This window comes from Phascolarctos cinereus, unplaced genomic scaffold (genome assembly GCF_003287225.1).
Source record: "Phascolarctos cinereus isolate Bilbo 61053 unplaced genomic scaffold, phaCin_HiC Scaffold_5;HRSCAF=322, whole genome shotgun sequence".
Classification (NCBI taxonomy): Eukaryota; Metazoa; Chordata; class Mammalia; order Diprotodontia; family Phascolarctidae; genus Phascolarctos; species Phascolarctos cinereus.
The window spans coordinates 20,068,492-20,089,219 of NW_027555958.1; the positions used below are offsets into that span (position 1 = coordinate 20,068,492).

A 20,728-nucleotide genomic window follows, 5' to 3' on the forward strand; every position below is an offset into this window, starting at 1 on the left:
GATACTAGAGCAGTTTGCCATTTCCTTCTCCAGCTCATTTTACAGTTGAGGAAACTGAGGCAAACAAGGTGAAGTGACTTGCCCAGGGTCACAGAGGCTGGATTTGAACTTGGGAAGGTGAGTCTTCCAGATTCCAGGCTCGGCCCACTACCCGCTGCACCGGGCTACCCTGTTTACTTGGTAGAACACGATGCTTTCTCTACATTTTGTATCGCCCGTCTTGCCCAGCACCTGCACACAATGGTCAGTTAAGTTGGCCACAACCCGATGGCATAGATCATGTAATTATGATCTCGTTTTATAAAGAGGAGCCAGACTAGGAGAGCCAATCAGGTGATTTGACCAAGGACAGCTGGGGCATGAAGCTGAGCCTTGGGCCTCTGAATTCTTGCCCTTCTCGTTAGAACACAGCAGAGTGCAGCTGGCCTCAGAAGACTTACCAGGGATTGGGATTGAAGAGGGGGCCAGAGAGGCAGGAGACACAGATCTGACCTGGGCTCTGCCACCACCTCACCATGTAACCTGGAGCAAGTGACATCTTTGGGGACTTCTTTTTCCTCTATTCAATGAAGAGGTTTAACCAAATTTCTTTTTCTTTTCTTTTTTTTTTTATTAAAATGTTATTGATGGGGAAGGGGGGTGTTTGTTTTGGGGGTTTTTTTTTAAACAACACAATTATTCCTGGGAATATTTGTCCTTCCCCTTGAGAACCAAACCCTCCCTTTTGATAAAGGAGAGCAGTGAACAAAAAACACGCAATACAGGGACCGTATCTAAGAGCCTTCCAATGCCCTGCCTCGATGCTGGGAGGAGAGTGCTATGGTGCATTATCTATTTTCCAGTAACTTTTTGGTTTTTCTTTTCTTTTTTTAAAAAAAAATTATTGATTTTTTTTTGTTTTAATTAGTTATTTTTGAAAGAAAAAATCTATAGGCCGTTCCAAATTGAACTGTTCTTGTAACAAGGAAAAAAAATTCAGGACAGAACATTCTAATACAAGCAATCCCATCTGATAGGTCAGTCAATCTCCTTGACCTTTGTTTCCGCACCCATAAAGTGAAGGTGGCGTGGGCTAGATAGGCCCAAAGTGCCTTCTGTCTCTGCTGTATGGGACATTCTGTCCTGCTTATCCCCTTTCCCTCTGCTCTGGGGCAGGAGATAGGTTGTATCATCTGCTCCCCAGGAGTTTACTCACACTTGGGCTTCCTGTTCATGCCCTCTTTGTTTGCTTTCTGCAGTCATCATGTCAGATTTTTTTCTAGTTCTGCTTACATCACTTAGCATCAGTTCATACAAATCTTCCCACATTTCCCCAAATTCCTCACATTCATCATTTTTATTGCATAAGAATATTCCATTACTTTTGTAGATTGCATTGAACTAGAGGATTCCTAAGATCCCTTCTGCCTCTGAACCCCAGTCTGTGATTCTGTTTACTGGGCCCTGCAGAGGGGATGGACTGGGATCTGGACAAATGGGGGACTGGGGACTGAAGTGATGGCCAGGTAAGGACTCTGGCACCCAGAGTTTTCCACAGGCTTGAGAATCTCTGGACACAGCCCTGGCCCAGGACATTTCCCTTTCTGCCGATGCCTTAGGAGACCTCTGCCCGGCAGAGTTTAGCTGAGTTCGCTACCCATACTGAGTAGATGTAGTGAGCTTTCTGCCTAGAACAGCTTGAAATAGGACTGAGTGTGTCCAGGGTGGGAGATGTCTTCAGAGTATTTCATGTGGGAGAGGGTCTTCACCTGTTCTGCTTGGCCTTGGGGGAGCAGAAGCAGAAGCAGTGGGGAGAAATTCTAAATACACAGATTCAGGTTCAATGTAAAGATCTTCCTAATAATAAACACTGTCCAGAAATGAAGTGGCTTCCTATGGTGGATAGCGGGTTTCATCTCACTAGACATCCTCAAGCAAAGACTGGGTGATGACCCCTCAGGAACGTTGAATGGAGGTTCCCATCCACGTGCCGTCTGTGGGGCCTCCCAACTGAGGTCCTGCGGTCTTGGGAAGCGATAGAAGCCTTGGCTGTACAGGAACCGTCCTGGCCTGTCCGAAGCCATCCAACTCAAGGTCTGCCCTTCATGGATTTCCTGTTTGAATTGGTCAGAGAATTCCCACAAGCTGAAGGATGATGTCATCGAAGGGTCCCCAGCTGTGCTTCCATCAGCCTGCCTTGAAGATGCCCAAGCACCGTTAGATCATGCCTTCTCTTTATGCTCAGGGCTGCCCTCCAAGGATTCCCAGGTGTCCCAGTCGTCAGGATATCCTCAGTATCCCTACAAGTGAGCAGAAGACATGTTGTCTGCTAATCAAGTCCCACTTCCCTTTGTGATTTCATTAGGCATTTGGGGGATTTTTGATTCCTCTTCAGCTGGCTGTGGCTGGGAATATTTTATTTTATTTTATCTTATTTTATTTTGCTTTTTGATGAGGCAGTTGGGGTTAAGTGACTTGCCCAAGGTCACACAGCTAGTAAGTATAAAGTATCTGAGGCTGGATTGGAACTCAGGTCCTTCTGACTCCAAGGCCAGAGCTATATCCACTGTGCCACCTAGCTGCCCCTGGGAACATTTTAACTGCTAGTCTCTCTGGTCTCCTTTCCATCCCTCTTCCCTCCCTTCACAGATGAGGAAACTGAGGCAAACAGAGATAAAGTGACTTGCCCAGGGTCATATAGCTAGTAAGTGCCTGAGGCAGGATTTGAACTCAGGTCTTCCTGAGGCCAGACCAGGTGCTCTACCCACTGCACCACCCAGCTGTCCTGGATTTAGAATGGAAAGGGACATCGGAGGCTGCCTAGCCTAGTGCATCACCTTCCTTTGACATATGAGTAAACTGAGGCCTGGAGAGGTTGGGTAAACACCAAAACCAAGGTTTGAACCCAGGTTTTCCGAGTCAGTATCCAGCAGTGGGCATGGTGCCAACATGTAGGGAGGGCAGCAGTTTGAGAGCCAAAGGGAGTAAGGGGCAGGTAGGAAATGGTGAAGCAAGACTGGACCGTCTGGTCTGCCCCCTCCCTTTACAGAGCGGGAGGCTGAGGGGCCTGGAAGTGACTGGGCCACAGTCACACAGGTAGGACCATAGACCACGAAGTAGACGGAACTTTAGATGTCACCCGGGCCAGCCTCACCATTTTTAAGGATGGGAAATTGGGTCAAGGTAACATGGGTAGGAATCAGCAGATGTAGAATTTGCACCCAGAGCTGGTTCTAAGCATCCACTCTACCATGCCAAGCCAAGGGTTGGCACTCAGGACCCCAAATTCAGGGTTTCTTTTCCCGTGTCTGGCCTAGGAGAGAAAAGATGGTGCCAAGGAGTGGCAGGCAATGAGAGACAAAGTCCTTAGAGTATTCAGGGAGACTTGAATCCAAGGTCTGTCTCTGATGCATACAGACTGTGTGACCCTGGGCAGCTCATGTGATCTCTTAGCACCCGTATGGCAGTAAGCTGCAGCCTCATCGGCACTACCCCACACTGGTGAAATCACACATCCTCTGCTGCAGAACAGGAGGTAAAAAGGAGGAACTGAGGATTTCCAAATCGGGGATAATCACAGCCATGTTTGAAGAAGGCTGTTCTTGGAGTTACCCTGAGTGGACTCAAATGGAGAGAGGCTGGAAGCAGAAAGGACAGTCAGAGGCTGTTGTCGTAACTGGAAGCGTGAGGCGACGAGGGCTCAGGCTGAGAGGGGAAGGGGAGGCAAAGGGCAAAGCCTGAGGATGCCACAGGGCATCTCTTTGGGCACAGCAGGCCGCTCCTACTCTGTATAGGGCTCCTTGCTGGCTGTGCTGGGTAAGGCTGCCATATAATGTGGTCCTTGCCCCCAGACCTCTTAGGAGGGATTATAGGATCATAGGGAAAGCTGGAAGGGACATTAGAGGTCTCATTTTACAGATCGGGAAACTGAGGTCCAGCGCCACAGGTGGTCAGCAGCAGAGTCCGGACATTCTTCCTGCTTGTAACCTGGCACCCCCATCCTGCTTTGAGCTCTTCCTAGAAAAGACATGGTGTAAAGCCAAGTCCATGTTGGTCGCAGGGCCCAGTGGAAAGCCGTCACGCGGTTGAGGACCTGCTGAAGTCGCAGAGCAGGGGATCTTTTTTTGGTCATGAGGAAGTTGGGAAAGATTGATGGGTTAGTAAGGGAAATGCTGTCTTCACTTTCGACATGTTCAGACTTCCAGCCCAGATGCCTTGACCAGATGGTGTGTCATGGTTAGGGCCCTGGTGCTGGGCCACACCCCCCACCACTCGACAAGTGCCTATTAGGGGCCGGCTGTGGGGGCAGGGGGAGCCTGTCTAGACAGTATCTCCTTAGAGAGACCCAGCCAAGTGCCCCTGAAGCATTTACCTCTGACACACTCTGTTACAGCCCAGTCGGGCTCCCAGCCAAGGTCCTGGGGAAGGGGAATTGTCTGACGGAACTGACGCTTCCCCTGAGGCTCTGAGGAGGCTGAGCAAGGAGGCTCGTTCTGGGGGAAGCTGAGGAAGGGGGCTATGAATTGTCCAAGGGCCACCCACCAGCATGGGGGGGAAGGGCTGAGAGGTCCAGAACCGGCTTTTCTCCTGGATTTGGCATCTCGGCATTAACAACTTCTGTTGGGGCAGCAGTGCCCCCCCCCAGCCTCTTGCAGGCAGGGGGATGGAGCTGGTGCCACAGAGAGGTGGACGAGTCAAGGGGCTCAGGACCTTGACACCCTGCCTGGTCTCCCCTCCTGTACTCTAAGCTCCACAGGGCAGGGGCTGTGCCAACTCAGTGTCATGTCTTGTTCATAATAGACATTTAGTAAAAGTATGGGGTGGATGGATGTACCTGTCAGTACATCCCCAGGTAGGATGGAAGCTCCATATAATTTAGGATTATTCCATTGTTTGCATCCCTGTTATTTGTATTCTCAGTGCCTAGCACATAGTAGGGGCTTAATAAATGCTTATTAACTGATTGAGAGATGGATGGATGGATGAATGAATGAATGAATCAGTGTAGCCAAGGACCTCAGAGGAAAAGAGATCGTTCGCAGATTTGGGACCCTGAAAAAGACTTGCTGCTCAGTGTGGTTCAGTGGAAAGAGTCGAAAGACCTGGGTTCAAATCCTACCTCTGACACATCCTTTGTGACCTTAGGCAAGTCACTTCACTGCCTGTGCCTTGGTTTCCCCATCTCTAAAGAAGGAGCTGGACTAAATGACCTCTGAAATTCCTCCCAGCTCAAGACCAATGATCCTGTAATTCTAAGAGAAAAATGGCAGAAGGGAGGACACATAGGAAGAAAAAACCAGAAAATGGAGAAGTAGAAAAGTGGAGGCCGCTTCTTGGTTATATCAGTGTGGAGAGTCTTTTTCAGGTATGGATTGGACCAGATCAAGGGTTCTTAACTTGGGATCTCTGGACTTTTTTATGTATATTTAGATAAAGGCTTCCTTTACAATCCTATTTTATTTTATGCTCTTAAAAACATTATTCTGAGAAGGTGTGAACAGAGGCTTCACCAGACATCAGGGTCCAACAAGGTTAAGAATTCCTGGGCTAAATGGCTGCTTAGGTCTCTCGCACAGATCTCAAATGGTTCTGTGAACTATTTGCACAAGGCTAGAAAGACCCACTAATTCTAATAAGGCCGAGGCGTGTGTGGGGGGGTGGAGCTTGGAAGGGCACAGAATTATGCAGTGTTAGTACTGGACAGGGATATTGTAAAACCCATTCATTTTACCAGAAAGGAAACCGAGGTAGCCCACCCACAATGTGTTCTGACTCCAAATTCAAGGCCCTTTCCATTCCACTCTTCCCAGGTCTCTCTCAGTGATGGCCCTCCCTGAAGATCTTCCTCCATAACCCCCTTTGTATGATTTCTTTTCTCATTACCTCCTCCACCTCCTTTCTCTGTTTCTCTCTATCTCTGTCTCTGTCTCTCCCTTCCCTCTCTCTTTCTCTCTCTCTCCCCTTTCATTCTTTCTCTTCTCCCTCTCTCTTTCTCTTTCCCTCTCTGCCTTCTCTTTCTTCTTCTCTTCTCTCTCTTTCTCTCTTTCCCTCTCTCTCTCTCCTCTCTCTCTCTGTCCCTCCCTCCCACTATCTTCCTCTCCATCCAGAGAATGTGTCTCTCTTTCTCTCCCCTTTCTTTCTCTCTTCTCTCTCTCTTTCTCTCTTTCCCTCTCTCTGGCTCTCTCCTCTGTCTCTCCCTCCCTCCTTCTTTCTCTCTTCTCTCTCCTCCCCCTCTCCCTCTATCTTCCTCTCCATCCAGAGTATGTCTGTCTCTGTCTCTCTCTCTCTCTCTCTCTCTCTCTCTCTCTCTCTCTCTCTCTCTCTTTCTCCCTTTCTCCACCCCCTCCTATCTATCTCTATCTCTGTCTCCCTCTCTCCTTGCTTTTTTTTCCCTCCTTCTTTTTCTTCCTTCTTCTCCATTTCTCACACACACCTGCCAGCAATCTTTTCTAAACTATTTGTGGTCCCTCAGGACTGAAGTGACCCCCATATAAGGCCCTATTATAGCCTCTGGCCCTGGCTGTTTCCCTTTTGCTTACCCCATGCCCTGAAGCCTTAATGAGCCAGCCTGGCCCTGGGCATGCAGGAGGCAGCCCTAATGTTGGGCCCTGGCCAGGAGCTGTGTTCGTGACTGGGTAGAGCCCAGCTGGCACTGAGTGGGCAGGGCCCATGCCCTGCTTCCCATAAGAAAACAGTGGGGTGATTTTTCCCCCTCTGGCTGCAGCCCCATCTAGGCTGCCTCAAGGGGGAAGAGGATGGAAGTAGGAGGGATGCCCAAGAGAAAGTCGTCCTTCCTGTGTGTGGCTGCTGCTAATTGGCCCTCCGGAACCAGCCTGGTACAGAAGGGCTGGGTCAGGAAGCGGTGTACAATACTGCTCTTTCAGGGGAAGCACTGTATGGTCTCAGGCCTCCGTGACTCCAGGAAAACCCTGGGAACAGCAAGTCCTGGGAGGTGGGGGGATGTTCTCTAGCCCCAGCTTCTCCAGAGGCAAGACAGTCAGCTGGGGGACCACCAGACTCACCCTCTCACTGGCTGGCCCAAGGCACCCTCAGAACTCAGCTTTTGCCTTGGTTTGGGAGGCAGCAGCCGGATCTGAAGGTGGAGGACAGGCCACACGCCCCACAGACTAACTGTAGACCTAACTGTAGCTGGAGCTGTGGGGAGTGACCCCTCTCTGCCACAGAGGACCTTAATTAGTCTGTTTGGAGGGAGGGACTGAGATACCAACTGTCAGAGTCTTTGGAATAGACTCTGAAAGTTCAGAGAAATGAGAGATCTTTGCAGGCAGAGAGAGTCAGGAAAGCACCAGACTGCCCCCAGAAAGCTTTTTAAAAAGGGATAAAATTCAATTATGGCAGGACTGCAGGGAAACAGGCCCTTTCCACTGACACTGTGGGTGACACTCCAGGTCGGTGCCACAGCAGTCTGGCAGGATGTAAGAGGACACACAGTCTGATCAGCTCCTTTGACCCAACAAGCCAGGCTGTCCATCTGTCCTAAGGACATCACTTCAGGGGGAAGGGGTTCATCTGTGCAGAAGCATCCAGACTGGCTTTATTGGGGAAAGAAAAAAAACAAAACCACGGGAAGCAACTTTCATGCCCAGTGGCTGGGGAATGCTGAATAAATCACAAGAAAGAGCTCGCTTCTAAATGGCTCTTTGAGATTCCTGAGGCACTTTACCAAGAGTATCCCATATGATCCTCACAGAAACCCTGTGAAATTGGTGCTTTAAGCCCCATTTTACAAATGGTGAAACTGAGGCAGAGAGGTTACATACAGTGCTGGAGAAGTCAACAAGCATTTATGAAGCCCCTACTATGTTCCAGGTGTAGTGCTAGGCACAAGTGCCCAGGGTCACATAGCTGGTAAGTATCTGAGGCTGTATTTGAACTCAGGTCCTCCTGATTCTGCTCTCCTCTGCACCGCCTAGCTGCCCATTACATCATTAGTGAAACTGTAAACTGGTATGAACCAGTTAGAGGCAAAAGCAGGGAAGGAGCCTGTGATTCATTAGGGAAGGGAACTCTTCGTAAGGAACCTCCCTACTGATACCTATCAGCACCTCCTCTGCACCTTGGACACGGGGAGGGTAAGTGACTTTCCCAAAGTCACACAGCCAGCCTATGTCAGAGGCAGGATTTGAACTCAGGTCTCCCTGATTTTGAGTCTAGGTCTCAATATAATTAATGGTCATAAGATTGACTGTCCCATTGGCCTAATGATTTCTCTTCTGGGAGTTCACTCTATAAGGATATACTGAAAAGGAAATGTCCCAAAGTGTCCCAAATAAACGTCACTACAAAGTCACAGCGCTGACTGAAGAGTCTCTGGTCTGCCATGGCTGGTGAATGCCTGGGGCTTATCGGTGGACTGGAAGGCCGGCCCATAAAGAAGGCTTGGCCAAGCCTCCACCATGTCCCCACAGCTGACTCTGCTCCCAGGCGGGACACTGTGACCTCAGGCCAGCCGCTCCCGGCCTCAGTTTGTTCATCTCTAATGTCAGTGTTGGCTGGACGGCCTCCAAGGGCCGTGATGTGCTATGATGTAGTAAATCGGAAGGGGACAGACAGGAAGTGATCAGTGCATTAAAACGTATTTTTGTTGTCAGTAGTTTCGACGTCCCTCCCTCCGTGGAATCTGTTTTGACCAAGCAAATGGGAATGCTTAAAGCCAGGGGCAGAGCCGCTGCCTCGGGTTAGTCAGGGAAGGCTTCCTGGAAGCAGCAGCGTGGCTAGAGGGAAGGAGCGGCCTGGCAGGATGGACAGGTAGACAGTGGACAGGCTCCATCTGCTCAGGACAGATGGGAGGGGGAGCAGCTCTCCTCCGGCCCTTCCTGCCTCTTCCTTCTGCCCCCAGAGGAATAATGTTTCCCTGGAGAATGAAAAGCTTCTCTTTGTGGCCGCTTTAATCGCTGTTGTTGTGCCCAGTGAATGAGTGGCAGCCCAGGGGCAGCAGCTGAGGCTAACAAGAGGCCAGCAGTAAATCCCTCCCGGGTGCCACAGCCAGCTGGCCTGGGAGCCCAGCCCCCGCCCCCCCAGCCCCAGCTTCTGCCTGGGGCCCAGCCTTGGGAAGGGGCTTGGGGAGCAGAGGGCAGGGATGGGGGTCTGGGGACCTCGGGGGCCACTCTCAGACTGATTCATCTCACCCCCCTTCTCTGTTGTTTGTTTTTCAGACGGTCAGCATCAATAAAGCTATTAATACCCAGGAAGTGGCCGTGAAGGAAAAACATGCCAGGAATATCCTTTTGGACATTGCCCAGATGGAGGGAATCCTGCAGGGGGTCCACATGTGGGAAGTGGTAGTAGGGGTGGGGGCCTTCTGTCTGGAGATCCCCTATCTGGCTTGGGGGGCTGTGAGGCGGGACTGGGGCCTTCTGCCTGGAGATCCCCTGCCCAGTTTGGAGGGCTAGGTGATGGGATAGGGGCCTTCTGCCTGGAGATCCCCTTCCTGGCTTGGGGGGCTGAGGTGGGGGAGGGGCCTTCCTGTGATTGGATCTAGTCTCTGCAAGGCTTGAAGTGCCTCAGTGCTTGGGGCCTGAATAGATTCTTGGCTTCAGGAGGAGAGAAGGCTAAATCTAGAAAGGAGCCTTAGAGGTTCCAGGGTGACTCCCCTGCCCAAGTTTACATATGATCCTGGGTATCCCCCCCAGCGTTTGCCTTCCCACCCTGTCCCTGCCTCTGGAGAGATTTTAAAGAACTTTCCATGGGGTTTTTTAGGGTCCAGAAGAAATGCTCAGCTACATTTTCAAGGCCCTGGGCCCGAGGGCGAGCTCTCCTACCCTGCCTTTGTCTTAGGTTTGACCATGCTGGCCACACACTTGGCACAGCCAGGAGCTTATGGCTGTCTTGAAGGCCTCTGCCTTGTAGGATTAGGAGGCTGAGTCCAATGGATGCTTCAGGTTAAGAATGGGTGACCTCCAGTCCTTCAGAACTGCAAGGTGGGGCTCGGTTGAGGAGCCAGGTCTGCTTACGGGGGCCTTTAAGAAGCAAGCAACCCCAGAAAGGGGGATGGAAAACCCCCCACAGGAGCCAGCAAGCCAGGGCTGAGGAGGGGCATGTAGAGACCCCATCAAGTTGGCAGAGGTCCAGGGAGTGCCCACCAGCATCCATGTGGCAAGGTAGACAGCATCCCTGGCAGACAGAAGTCTCGGGCGCATGTGGACAAGGTAGAACGCAGGAAAGCCGGCACCAGAAGCCCTGAAAAAACAAAAGGAGGTTGCCTGAGAGGCTGAAACACTTAGTCAGGGCCAGGTCCAACACAGAAGGGTCCAGAAGGGGAGAACAGAACAGAACTGGGGAGACAGGGAAGAGTAAGGCTGGGACTGAGGCAATTCTCAGCAGTCTACAACATCCTTCTTGCTATTCTGAGGACACCCAGGCCCCACCAGGAGAGAAGGCATCTGAAAGGCCCTAGTCCCTGCATCAGACCTTCCTGAATTGTGATGAGTGAGAAAAAGCCTCCTGACTTAGCCAGGAAAAATGAAATCACAGCATCTCTGAGCTGGGAGGAACAGCCAAAGCTTTCTAGTGCAACCTGTACCAGAATAGGACACCCCCCAACCAGGTGTTATTCAGCTTCCACTGGAGACCTTCAGCCATCCAACTGGTTCATCCACTCTGGGACAACTTTGATTGTTAGAAATGTTTTCTCTACGATGATCCTAAAGCCATCTCTCTGTAACCCATTGGTAGCACTTCTGTCCTCTCAGGCCAAGCAGAGCAAATTTAATTCATCATCCCCGTGACTTTCAAATATTCAAATGGACCTTAAACCTCATTGATGTGGGCATTCTCTCCAAGATGAAGATGTCAACCCATCCATGCCTGTCCATCCCATGCAACTTGGTCATGTCTTCCCATCATTTCATCATGGCGGTGAGAGATCTACCCAATATGGTGGAGGCCTTCCTCTCATTCTATACTGGTCTATCACATGGGCCACCCATCAGTTATTCCTTATTTATGCACCATGAGCAAGTTCTTCATTCTCTTGTGCCAGAACAGTCCTCTGCTTTCCCTTCTACCTCTTCCCTTGTGTTTTCTTGCCAACAAAGGGCTTTTCCTCACCTGGACCAAGCCACGAAGATCCCTGTTCCCAGGCCCATTGTCACATACACCACTTCATAATAATAACTAGCATTTACAAAGCCCTTTCAGGTTTGCAAAGCACTTTATAGATATAATCTCATTTGATCTTCACAATAACCCTGGGGGGAGGGCAGTAGGTGGTGCACCCCCTCCCACCCATACCCCTCTCCATTGACCTCTGGGTAATGATCATTTTCAATTCTTTAGTCACTCTAGTGTCCTACCACTCACAGCCATCTAATGCCTACAGGGCAATGAAATGTTAACGAAAAGATGGACCTTTGTTTTAGAGAAAAGACCAGGCTTCTTAAAAATCGTTTAAAAGACTTCGAAGTTACCCAAAGACAGTCTAATTCATTCTCCTCCCACTGAGTTCTGGGCCTCAGTAAGTGTCTGTTTGTGGAGTCTGTTCCAAGAGATAGTTAGACGACAGATAGATAGATATAGGTAGACAGACAGACAGACAGACGGACAGGACGACGGACGGACGGACGGACGGACGGACGGACGGACAGACAGACAGACAGACAGATAGATAGATAGATGGATAGATAGATAGATAGATATAGATAGATAGATAGATAGATGGGTGGTGGATGGATGGATAGATGAGATAGATGAATAGATAAATGAGATAGATGAAGAGATGATAGAGATAGATGAAGGATAGATGAGATAGATGAAATAGATAAGATAAAGGAATAGATGAGATAGACAATAGAGAAAGATGATAAATGGATGGATAGGTAATACTGATAGAGAAATTCTGTAGCAGGAGTCCTTATCTTTTTTTTGGTGTTGTGGACAGCTTTGGCAGTCTTTTGAAGCCTATGGACCCCTTCTCAGAATAGTTTTGTTTTGTTTTGTTTTGTTTTTAGATGAAGCCAATATTTTATTAAGGTTTCAGTAAACTTACTTAATGGAAACATGTAAATGAAAAAAAATTTACACTGACCTCATGACCACCATCCTAAGCCATTACATAGTTTACTAACAATAATTGGCAAGAGAGCAACTCAGTAAAATAACTTAATCCAGCAGTATAATGAAAACACGGTCAGTGGTACTGAATATCTCTCTATAATTTCACACAATCAGGGAGCAAGTCACATTATGAAATAAGAGCATACAGCTATGCAAAAGACAAGTCAAAAAAGATATTGAGCTTCACTACATCCTTATTGAATTGTGCATATTCTTTTGTATATTGGGTACTTTTATAATGCAGTTTCTTTTGTCCTCTCTCCCATGCCTGAAAAAGTCTATTTATACATACATATACATTTATATATGGCAAAGCTCTCCCAAATTGTAGAAGTTAGAGTTTCTAAGAGCCTCCTCCTCCTCCCCCTGAATAGGGGTTAAGGGTTTGGGGTGAGGGAGGAGTACGAAATGGGAAAGGCAATCCCACTTAAAGATAACAGGTGCAATTTCTTTAAAGAGTGGTAGACATGAATGTATTTACTTCTAGTACACGCTTTGCACAGACTAATGACTTTTAGTGTGCATCTCTGTACAGAATTCCATTAATGGCTGTTAACAAAAGGAAGCTGCAAAACCATGGGAAATACAGAATAGTTTTTAAATACATAAAATAAAATAAAATACATGGGATTACAAAGGAAATCAGTTGTATTGAAAGTTATCAAAATCCTTTCTACAACACAAGCCGCTCCCGGCGGTGCCCTGTGATCTCTGCCGCTAGGGAAGCTGAGGTTGGCAGCAGTCTGTAGGACTCCTCCTTCACCCTGGCAGTGCGCTGGAGCCCCTCCATGCCATGGGTAGATATTCATGGAAGGAGACACTGTGCGGCCCTTTCCTCCTCTTTGATCAGAAATCAGACTTAGAAGAGCTGTTTCCTTTCCAGTTTCCTCTGCCTTTGAAGAATCAGATGATCATGAAATCAAGTCAAGGGCTTGGTTAACTGCTCCAAGTTTGTGGAGAGCCTCCCAGCCAGGGTCTTGGGCTTGTCTGCCCCTCAGGCAGCCTTTCCCCTTTGGAGCCTGTGTTCTCTGGCTGCACCAGGCATCTGAATCCAGGGGCACCAGGGGTTCAACACATGTGGTCTAGGGGAGGGAGAGCCTCGCTGTGATGGGAGCCCACAGGGGAGTGGCAGCAGGGCCAGTCCAACAGATTAGAAGTCCACATGCTTGAGTCGGCCCTCCTGGGCCATGTAGTGGCAAGTACATTGGGTTTAGGCTCAGAAGGTGTGACTCTGAATGCCAGCTGTGCTAATTTCTCCCTAAATAACTTTGAGGAAGAAGCTCGATCTGGCTCCTCTGGGCCTTTGCTTCCTTATCTGTAAAAAGAAAGGCCGGGATTATATTATTTCTAAGTTAGTGATTCTGTGACCCCTCCTCATCTAAAGGTTTGAATACTTTTAGCTGAGATCAGCAGCAGCAGCATCCAAAGGCCTTTATAAGTTACCTAATTCTGTGGGTCAGAATATCACCTTGACCTGATCCTTGCTTTCCAAGAGGTGATGGCCTCGAGCAGAGGCACTAAGTGGGGACGAGGTAAGAATGAACAGTGATGTTTATGTCATTGTACCTTTGCAGGATCAGGGCAGCAGATAGTAGCTGGCCCTGTAGATACTTATGGAAAGGAAGCAGAGGGAGGAGCCACAGGTGTCCTGTGTACAGACAGGGCAGGTGGCATTCTGAGCTCTGCTTACATCAATGTAGGGAGGTTCCATGGAACAACTGAGACCTGAGGAACCCTTTGGGTTGGTAGGAAGGCAGGACGTTCTAGGTACTGTGGCTGCCCTGGACAGGGCTGTTTCCAGCAAAATCCAAGGGAGTAAATACAAGGTCTCCTGTAGATGGGGCCTCTGGAAGAAGGCATTTTAGAGTGTAAGAAGAGATGGGGAGCAGGTGCCCTGATAGAGGGCTGGGGGGGACCATGACCCTTCACAACCACCAGGTAGCCAAAGGCCACTGAAGCCTCTGGCTCCCAGGAGCCTCCCTGCCTGTGCCAAGGACATATGCTCATCTTTTCCTTAACATCCTCCTCACCGTGCATCCTGGGAACCCACCACGAGAAAGGCGCACAGACCTTCTGGTCGGTGGTGAACCGTCTGCCGCTGTCCAGCAACGCTGTGCTCTGCTGGAAGTTTTGCCATGTATTTCATAAGCTCCTTCGGGACGGGCATCCCAATGTGAGTCAGCAGGGCCTGTGCCTGGGAACAAGAGGACGGAGGTGGGGAAGGAGGGCTGGTGGCCCTGGCCTGTCAGGTTCCCCCTTCCCTAGTGCTCTGCTACTTTGACCGTGACCTGCTCTGTTTTGTCCCCACTGAGGGGCTGAGTGCCTTCTTCCCCTTCTTTGTCCAGCTTTGCAGATCCACATTCCTTCCTCTCCCCGCCCAAAACCCTGGCTGCCCTCTTAACGACACAGAGTAATTTCCCTTCTTCTCCCCAGGTCCTGAAAGACTCCCTGAGATACAAAAATGAGTTAAGTGACATGAGCAGGATGTGGGTGAGTTTGGAGACAGCCTTTGGGACTGGGGTCTTCTTTTAAAAAAATTTTTTTTCAGTTAAAAAGTATTTATTTTCTCTCCTTCCCATCTCTTCTCTTCCCCAATGGAAAAAAAAATGGCAGGACAAAACCTTTGTAATAAATCGACGTGGTTGAAGCAAAACAAATCCTCGTATTGGTCATGTACAAAAACATGTCTCCTTCTGCATCCTGGGAACAGGTCTCTTCTTTTGGATTGGGAGTAGGGGTACTTGGGTTTGAATCCTAGCCCTGCTGCTAGAGGGATGGTGAGGCGCAGGAGACCATGTCCTATGAATATCAGGGAAGGAATTGGGCAGATTCAGCCTGGGGAGGCCATAATGGTGGCCTTAAGCGCTCTCTGCCTCTGTGTGTGTGTGTGTGTGTGTGTGTGTGTGTGTGTGTGTGTGCGCGCACGCGCATCTGCATGGGTGTGTCTAGAATGAGAGGGAAAGAAGCAGAGAAAGTTTGAAGGGGTTTATGTAACTTTTTTTTCAATTAACAAGCATTCATTTTCTCTCCCACCTCCCCTCTCAGTTAAAAAGAAAAACAAAATCCTTATAACAAATACGCTAAATCCAGGAAAACACATTCCCTCATTGCTCATATCTTTTCATCTGTAAAATGAGGTGTATGAAGGAGATTTCCAATGCCCCTTCTGGCTCTAAAGGTCATGAGCCTTGTCATTCCCCTGTCTTTTCCCTTTAGCTACGGGTACAAGGCGACAGACTCATTTCTAAGCCCCAACTAGCTCTCCCCAAGAATATGGACGTGCTAAGGACTCTACCAAACGGTAGCATAGCATCAATACCCAAGAGGCCTGGACCTGAGCCCTGTGATTATATGGGCTCTTTCCTGAGCCTGCCTCTTTCCTCTACCAATTTACCTTATATTTATTCAGACTAATACACTTATGTGCACATGCTGTCTTCTTGACAGGATACATGCTCCCTGAGGGGAGGGCCCACTTTGCTTTTGGCCCAGCCCAGTGCCAGGCGCAGAGAGAGCCTTTTATGAAAGCGCATTGGTGGAGGAAGTGACAGAGCACCTCTCTTTCCCTTTATTCGCCCCCACATCACCCAGGATCTGACCCTCTTGTCTCATTGTGCAAGGAGTCAGCATGGGCCAGCATTACCCTCCTTTAATGTTAAAAGCTGAAAACATTCTTCCGGCTTACTTTGCCTGACTCTCTCCAGCCCCCTCTGGGTCGGTGCTCAGGATTCTGGAGGTTTGACCAGGCAGGGCCCAGAGAAGATCGACCCTGGCTTTTCTAGAAGGGGAGCCTTGTCAGCTCAACAGATGACTCAGTGAATCCTCTGGGCCGAGCTTGACTTTGAACCCTCACAGCCTAGGCCCGAACACTTAGCTTAAGACTATGATTCACATCCTTGTGACGCTATTTTCAAAATGCTTTCCTGCTTCCAGAGAACAGCCCCTCAGAAGCCAGGGTCCCCTTTTTCTCTCCAATATACAGATGGGCAGAGTGCCCACTTCCAGGTTAGGGCTACTCTGGGTGGGGGGCCCAAGAGCCCTAAAGTGGGCACCTCACTACAAAAGAAAGAGCTCTGAGGAGCTGAGGACCTTTGATGCTTCCTAGCTTTGTGGTCCCAAGCAGGTCCCTTCCCCTCCCTGGGCCTCGGCTTCCTCATCTTTAAATGGAGAGGTAGGATCCACTCGCTCTGAGATCCTCCTCCTGAGAGCCCTTCGATCTTTTCCCTGGCCCGAACCTTCTTTCTCTCCTTTCTGCGGCAGGGTCACCTGAGCGAGGGCTATGGCCAGCTTTGCAGCATCTACCTCCGACTGCTGAGAACCAAGATGGAGTACCACACCAAGGTGAGCCTCGCCCTCTTGCGCTTTCTCCTGGGGCCCTCAGGATCAGGGGATCCCCATCTCTCCTTCTGCCTCTGGGCACAGCGGGATGACTGCTCCATCCCAGCAGTGGCTGCTCCTCAATGCTTTGGGAAGCCGCTCACGCCTGCACCGTCCGGCCATCGGCTGCTTGTGTTCTGTTGGGGAGTGTCAGCCGAGGGCACCTTTGTGGCTATCTTACCTTCTGTTGTTGGCCCTGGAACAGTTAGTCATCCCCATTCGCATGCACACTCTTACATTGTTGGTGGAATTGCTTATTGGCTTGATCTTTTGGAGAGAGCAGTCTGGTAATACATGATAATGCAACACTATTCATATCCTTTGAACTACTGATTCTACCACTCAGGCAGGTGGACCCTAAAGACAGAGTTAGAAGGAAAAAAAGACCCATTTGTACAAAAATATTCATAGCAGTTTTGTAATACCCCCAAAAATCTACAAAGGATACATTTGATGGTTAGGAAATGGCCACCTAAGGTAGGATATACAAAAGCAGTAGAATATCATTGAGCCAAGCGGAGAAAACAGGACACAGATGTCCCAGCGGCAGCCAGCGGTGCAGCAGCCCCTGCAATTCTGCAGGCACAGTCCGAAGAGGACAAAGGTCAGCAAGAAACCGAGGCATGAAGTGGCTGCTAGTTTGTTCAAGTACTTATCAGAGATGGCTTTGACTACATTGCCATGAGGGAACAGAAGCCTTTCCTTTGTTTTTGCTGGGGTTGTTAAGATCATTTTGAAAATGATTTTACCAAGAATCCCTGCTCCCGCCAGTCTTTGGGGACCTGTGACCCTGGTGATGTAGAGAGCTCCCTTTGGGGAAACACTCTCTGCCGAGGCAGGCCAGTGACTGCTAGACAAGTCGCAGGCCTCCGCCTACCTGGAGCCCCACAAGCACAAACCTCCCAGCCAGCTTGGGGTCAGCCAGGCAGGACATGCTAGGGGCAGGCCCTCCTGACTCGGAGGTTGCTCCTCTATCCACTGGATCGCACTGCCCGAATCTCCTCCAAAATCACCCCGCCACATTAATGAAAGAGCACTGCTGCAGGCGGCTCTAGACTAGACGATGAGTCGTCCAAAAATGATTTCTGTAGGGTTAGGACGGGTGGCCTAAGATGTTCCCCAAAGCACATTGGCTTTCTTAATTCACTTTTGGTAGATTAACATGAAAATGAGTTTTCCACTGCCAAAGCCCGGGTCCCACAATCAGGAGGGGGATGGGGAATGCCAGCCTAAGATAGGAATTTGCAATGGACAATCACTCTAATAATTGCTGGCATTTATAGTGTTCTAAGGCTTACAAATATTATCTCATTTGATCCTCACAAGAACCCTGGGAGGGATGTGTCACTATTATCCCCATTTTGCAGATGAAGAAACTGAGGCAGAGGGGCTGAAGTGACTTGCCCTGGGTCACATAGCTAGGAATCGTCTGAGGCAGGGTTAGAATTTAGGTCTCCCTGACTCCAAGTCCACCTTACCACCAAGCTGCCTTAATCAGCTGCTTTGGGTACCCACAATCCTCTGCTCTACTTCATCAGTATAGACATGGGGGAGTCGAACACATTCCCAGGCTTTATGTCATGGCTTTACTTTCTCATATGGTTTCACGGCGTTTGGAAGAGCCAAATAAACTGGGGAGCAGCCTTTTTGTGGGCCTGCGCAATGGAGGAGAGAATTTACCTCTGATAATACAAATTGGATATTCTCCTTGGTGAATGTATCCGAAAAAAGGGTCTCCGTATGTGGGCACCCACACAGGACCCCTCACAGACCCTGAGAAGGGGGAGGACATCATGATAGGGCCCGGCAGACTTAACCACTCTACTCCATGGCCCCACTTGAGCCCCCCGCCAGGGAAGGATGCTGAGCTGATGCTCTGGCCTCCTCCCTTCCAGAACCCCCGTTTCCCAGGCAACCTCCAGATGAGTGACCGGCAACTGGATGAGGCAGGAGAGAGCGATGTCAACAACTTGTAAGTAACCCTCCCTCCCTCCCTGAGCTCCTGTCTCCTCCTGACACGGGCTGCCCATGTGCTTGTGAGTGCCCTCTCCGCCTGGGATCCTGATGGGGAGACAGAGGGCAGCCACGGATGTTGGCCCTGATGGATGGAAGGGTGCCTTCGGGGCTGCCACACTTCCTTCCTGGCTCACGCCTCAATCTCTTTACCCTTGGTCCGAGTAACCCTTTTATTTGGATCTTGCTGCAAGGTGTAAGAGAGAAGCTGCCTCTGTTGTAAGAGGAACAGGCACACACTGGGAACGGGGTGGGGCAGAGCTGGGGCCTCGAGGCCACATGTGGCCCTCTAGGTCCTTAAGTGCAGCCCTTTGAATTCAAACTTCACACAAGTCCCCTTCATAAAAGGGTTTGTTCTGTAAAACTTGGACTCAGTCAAAAGGCCGTACCCACCCAGGATCTAGAAGGCCACATGTGGCCTCGAGGCTGCAGGGTCCCCACCCCTGGGGCAGGGGAAGGCAAGAAAAGACCTATCCTTGGGGCTACAACCAGCCCCCTCTTTTCTCTCTGGTCCAGTTTCCAGCTGACAGTCGAGATGTTCGACTATTTGGAGTGTGAGCTGAACCTCTTCCAGACTGGTGAGTCTCCTTCCTTTCCATCCCGTACAAGCTGCAGGAGAACACCCAGCTTCTAGGCCAGGCCCTGCCCACACCAGCTCCACTGTCAATAAGGTTCCAAAGGAAGAGCACCTGTATCTGTCACCTCTTTTCTCTGGAACGCTGGAGCAGAAATAGATGCCCCAGACTTGGCCAGTCCTCAAGGCCCCAGGGGTGACGACTCAAATACCCAATGATCATATCTGAGCAGAAAGACGAAGCTCACCCTGTGTCTCTCCACATTCCTGGTGACCCTTCCACTCTGAAGCCATTGGGTCCTGGATGGCCACCACCAGGCTCAGCAGTCCCCACCGTGCACACAGCAAGTGCATCCCGCCTTCTAGCTCTTCTGCTGGAATGCAGACTCCTTGAGGGCAGGGACCATCTTCCTTGCTAGCATGTAGATCCCCGGTGCTTAGCCCAGCACCTGGCACAGTCTTTAATAAATGCTCTGTCTCTCTATGAGTGTTGGCATTCAGGTCACAGGTCAGACAACAAGCACTTGGTAATCTCTGCCTGCCAGGTGCTGGCTAAACACTAAAGCAAAAGGGAAGAGTTCCTGCCCCAAAAAGCTTACACTCTGACACGTGCATGAATGGGTGCATACAATGTGCACAGAGGAGATACAATCAGATCCATGAGCTAAGGGACTACAGAGACACAAATGAAACAGTCCCTGTCTTTGCAGGGTTTCCAGTCATTGGGGGAGGGGTGGGAAAACCATGCTGTCGCTCCCTTGATGCCAGAGCCAGTGACTCAAGAGAGTCAGCAAGGCCTCTGTCCTCCAACTGAACGCCGCGGGTCGCACTTCATGGGGCCTGTCTGTGGGTGCTACAAGTGGCTCAGAATGTTCTCTGGCCTCTCAGCACTTCCCCATCTTGCCCTAGCAAGGAAGCAGCAGCTTCCTCCACACTTCCTCCCTCCCCTCGAGGGATGACAAAAAGAAGGAAGAACTTTCTAATAATCAGACATCTTTCACAATGGAATGAGTAGAGGTCCCCACCCCTGGAGGCTCCTGAGTGGAGGACCGATGAGATCACCTGCCCTGAGAACCGCAGAGGGGATGCTGGCATTGAATGAGAGACTGAATCACCTCTCAGAACCCTTGTATCCTGCTCAATCAATCAACAGGCATTTATGAAATGCTTGCTGTATATCAGGCACTGGGCTGGCCCTGGAGACCCAAAGGGGAAAATTAAACCGCCTCTACCCTCAAGGACTTCACATTGAGAGGCAGAGAGGGGAAAAACAGTATGTACATATGTATGGATAGAAAAAAATGACAAGGTAATCTGGGGGGCCCAAGTAGTGGGAGGGATTAGGAGAGGTTCCCAAGGGAAGAAAATACTTGAGGTGACCTTTAAAGGAAAGGCAGGGGTAGGGAGGGAGAGTGTTCCAGGCATGAAATGCACTGAGTCCAGTGGCACACCCTGACCTTACACTTCCCTCTGACCTAGAGGGTGGCAAAATCCTAAAACCTTGGCCTGTCACTTCAGTGCAGGATGTGAGAGAAAAACACTAGGCATCTGATGCCTGGAGGACGAATTAAAAAGGAACTCAGTCAGCTTAACTTTATTTAGCAGGATCCTGTGAAGATGTCAGAGAAGTTCATTTGGGACAGGAAGTACTATTTCCAGCCCTTCTGGATCTCTTTCAGATCTGGGTCAAAGCTTAGGGCTCCCCATGTA

General features: G+C 49.8%; 1 protein-coding gene across 6 annotated transcripts in view; it reads left to right on the top strand.

The window, feature by feature from the left end:
* HIP1 (huntingtin interacting protein 1) overlaps positions 1-20,728 on the top strand; it is a 124,825-nt gene that overhangs the window by 70,041 nt on the left and 34,056 nt on the right. For 3 of the 6 annotated variants that reach the window (XM_078154706.1, XM_021005830.2, XM_021005831.2), the window contains exons 2-8: positions 5,208-5,344; positions 9,156-9,219; positions 14,085-14,227; positions 14,488-14,544; positions 16,315-16,395; positions 18,327-18,403; positions 18,961-19,022. In XM_078154706.1, coding sequence (XP_078010832.1) covers positions 5,243-5,344; positions 9,156-9,219; positions 14,085-14,227; positions 14,488-14,544; positions 16,315-16,395; positions 18,327-18,403; positions 18,961-19,022 — 586 coding nt within the window. In that variant the 5' untranslated portion in view covers positions 5,208-5,242. The remainder of the gene's footprint in view (positions 1-5,207; positions 5,345-9,155; positions 9,220-14,084; positions 14,228-14,487; positions 14,545-16,314; positions 16,396-18,326; positions 18,404-18,960; positions 19,023-20,728) is intronic. The other 3 variants (XM_021005834.2, XM_021005829.2, XM_021005833.2) reach the window with 1 other exon arrangement.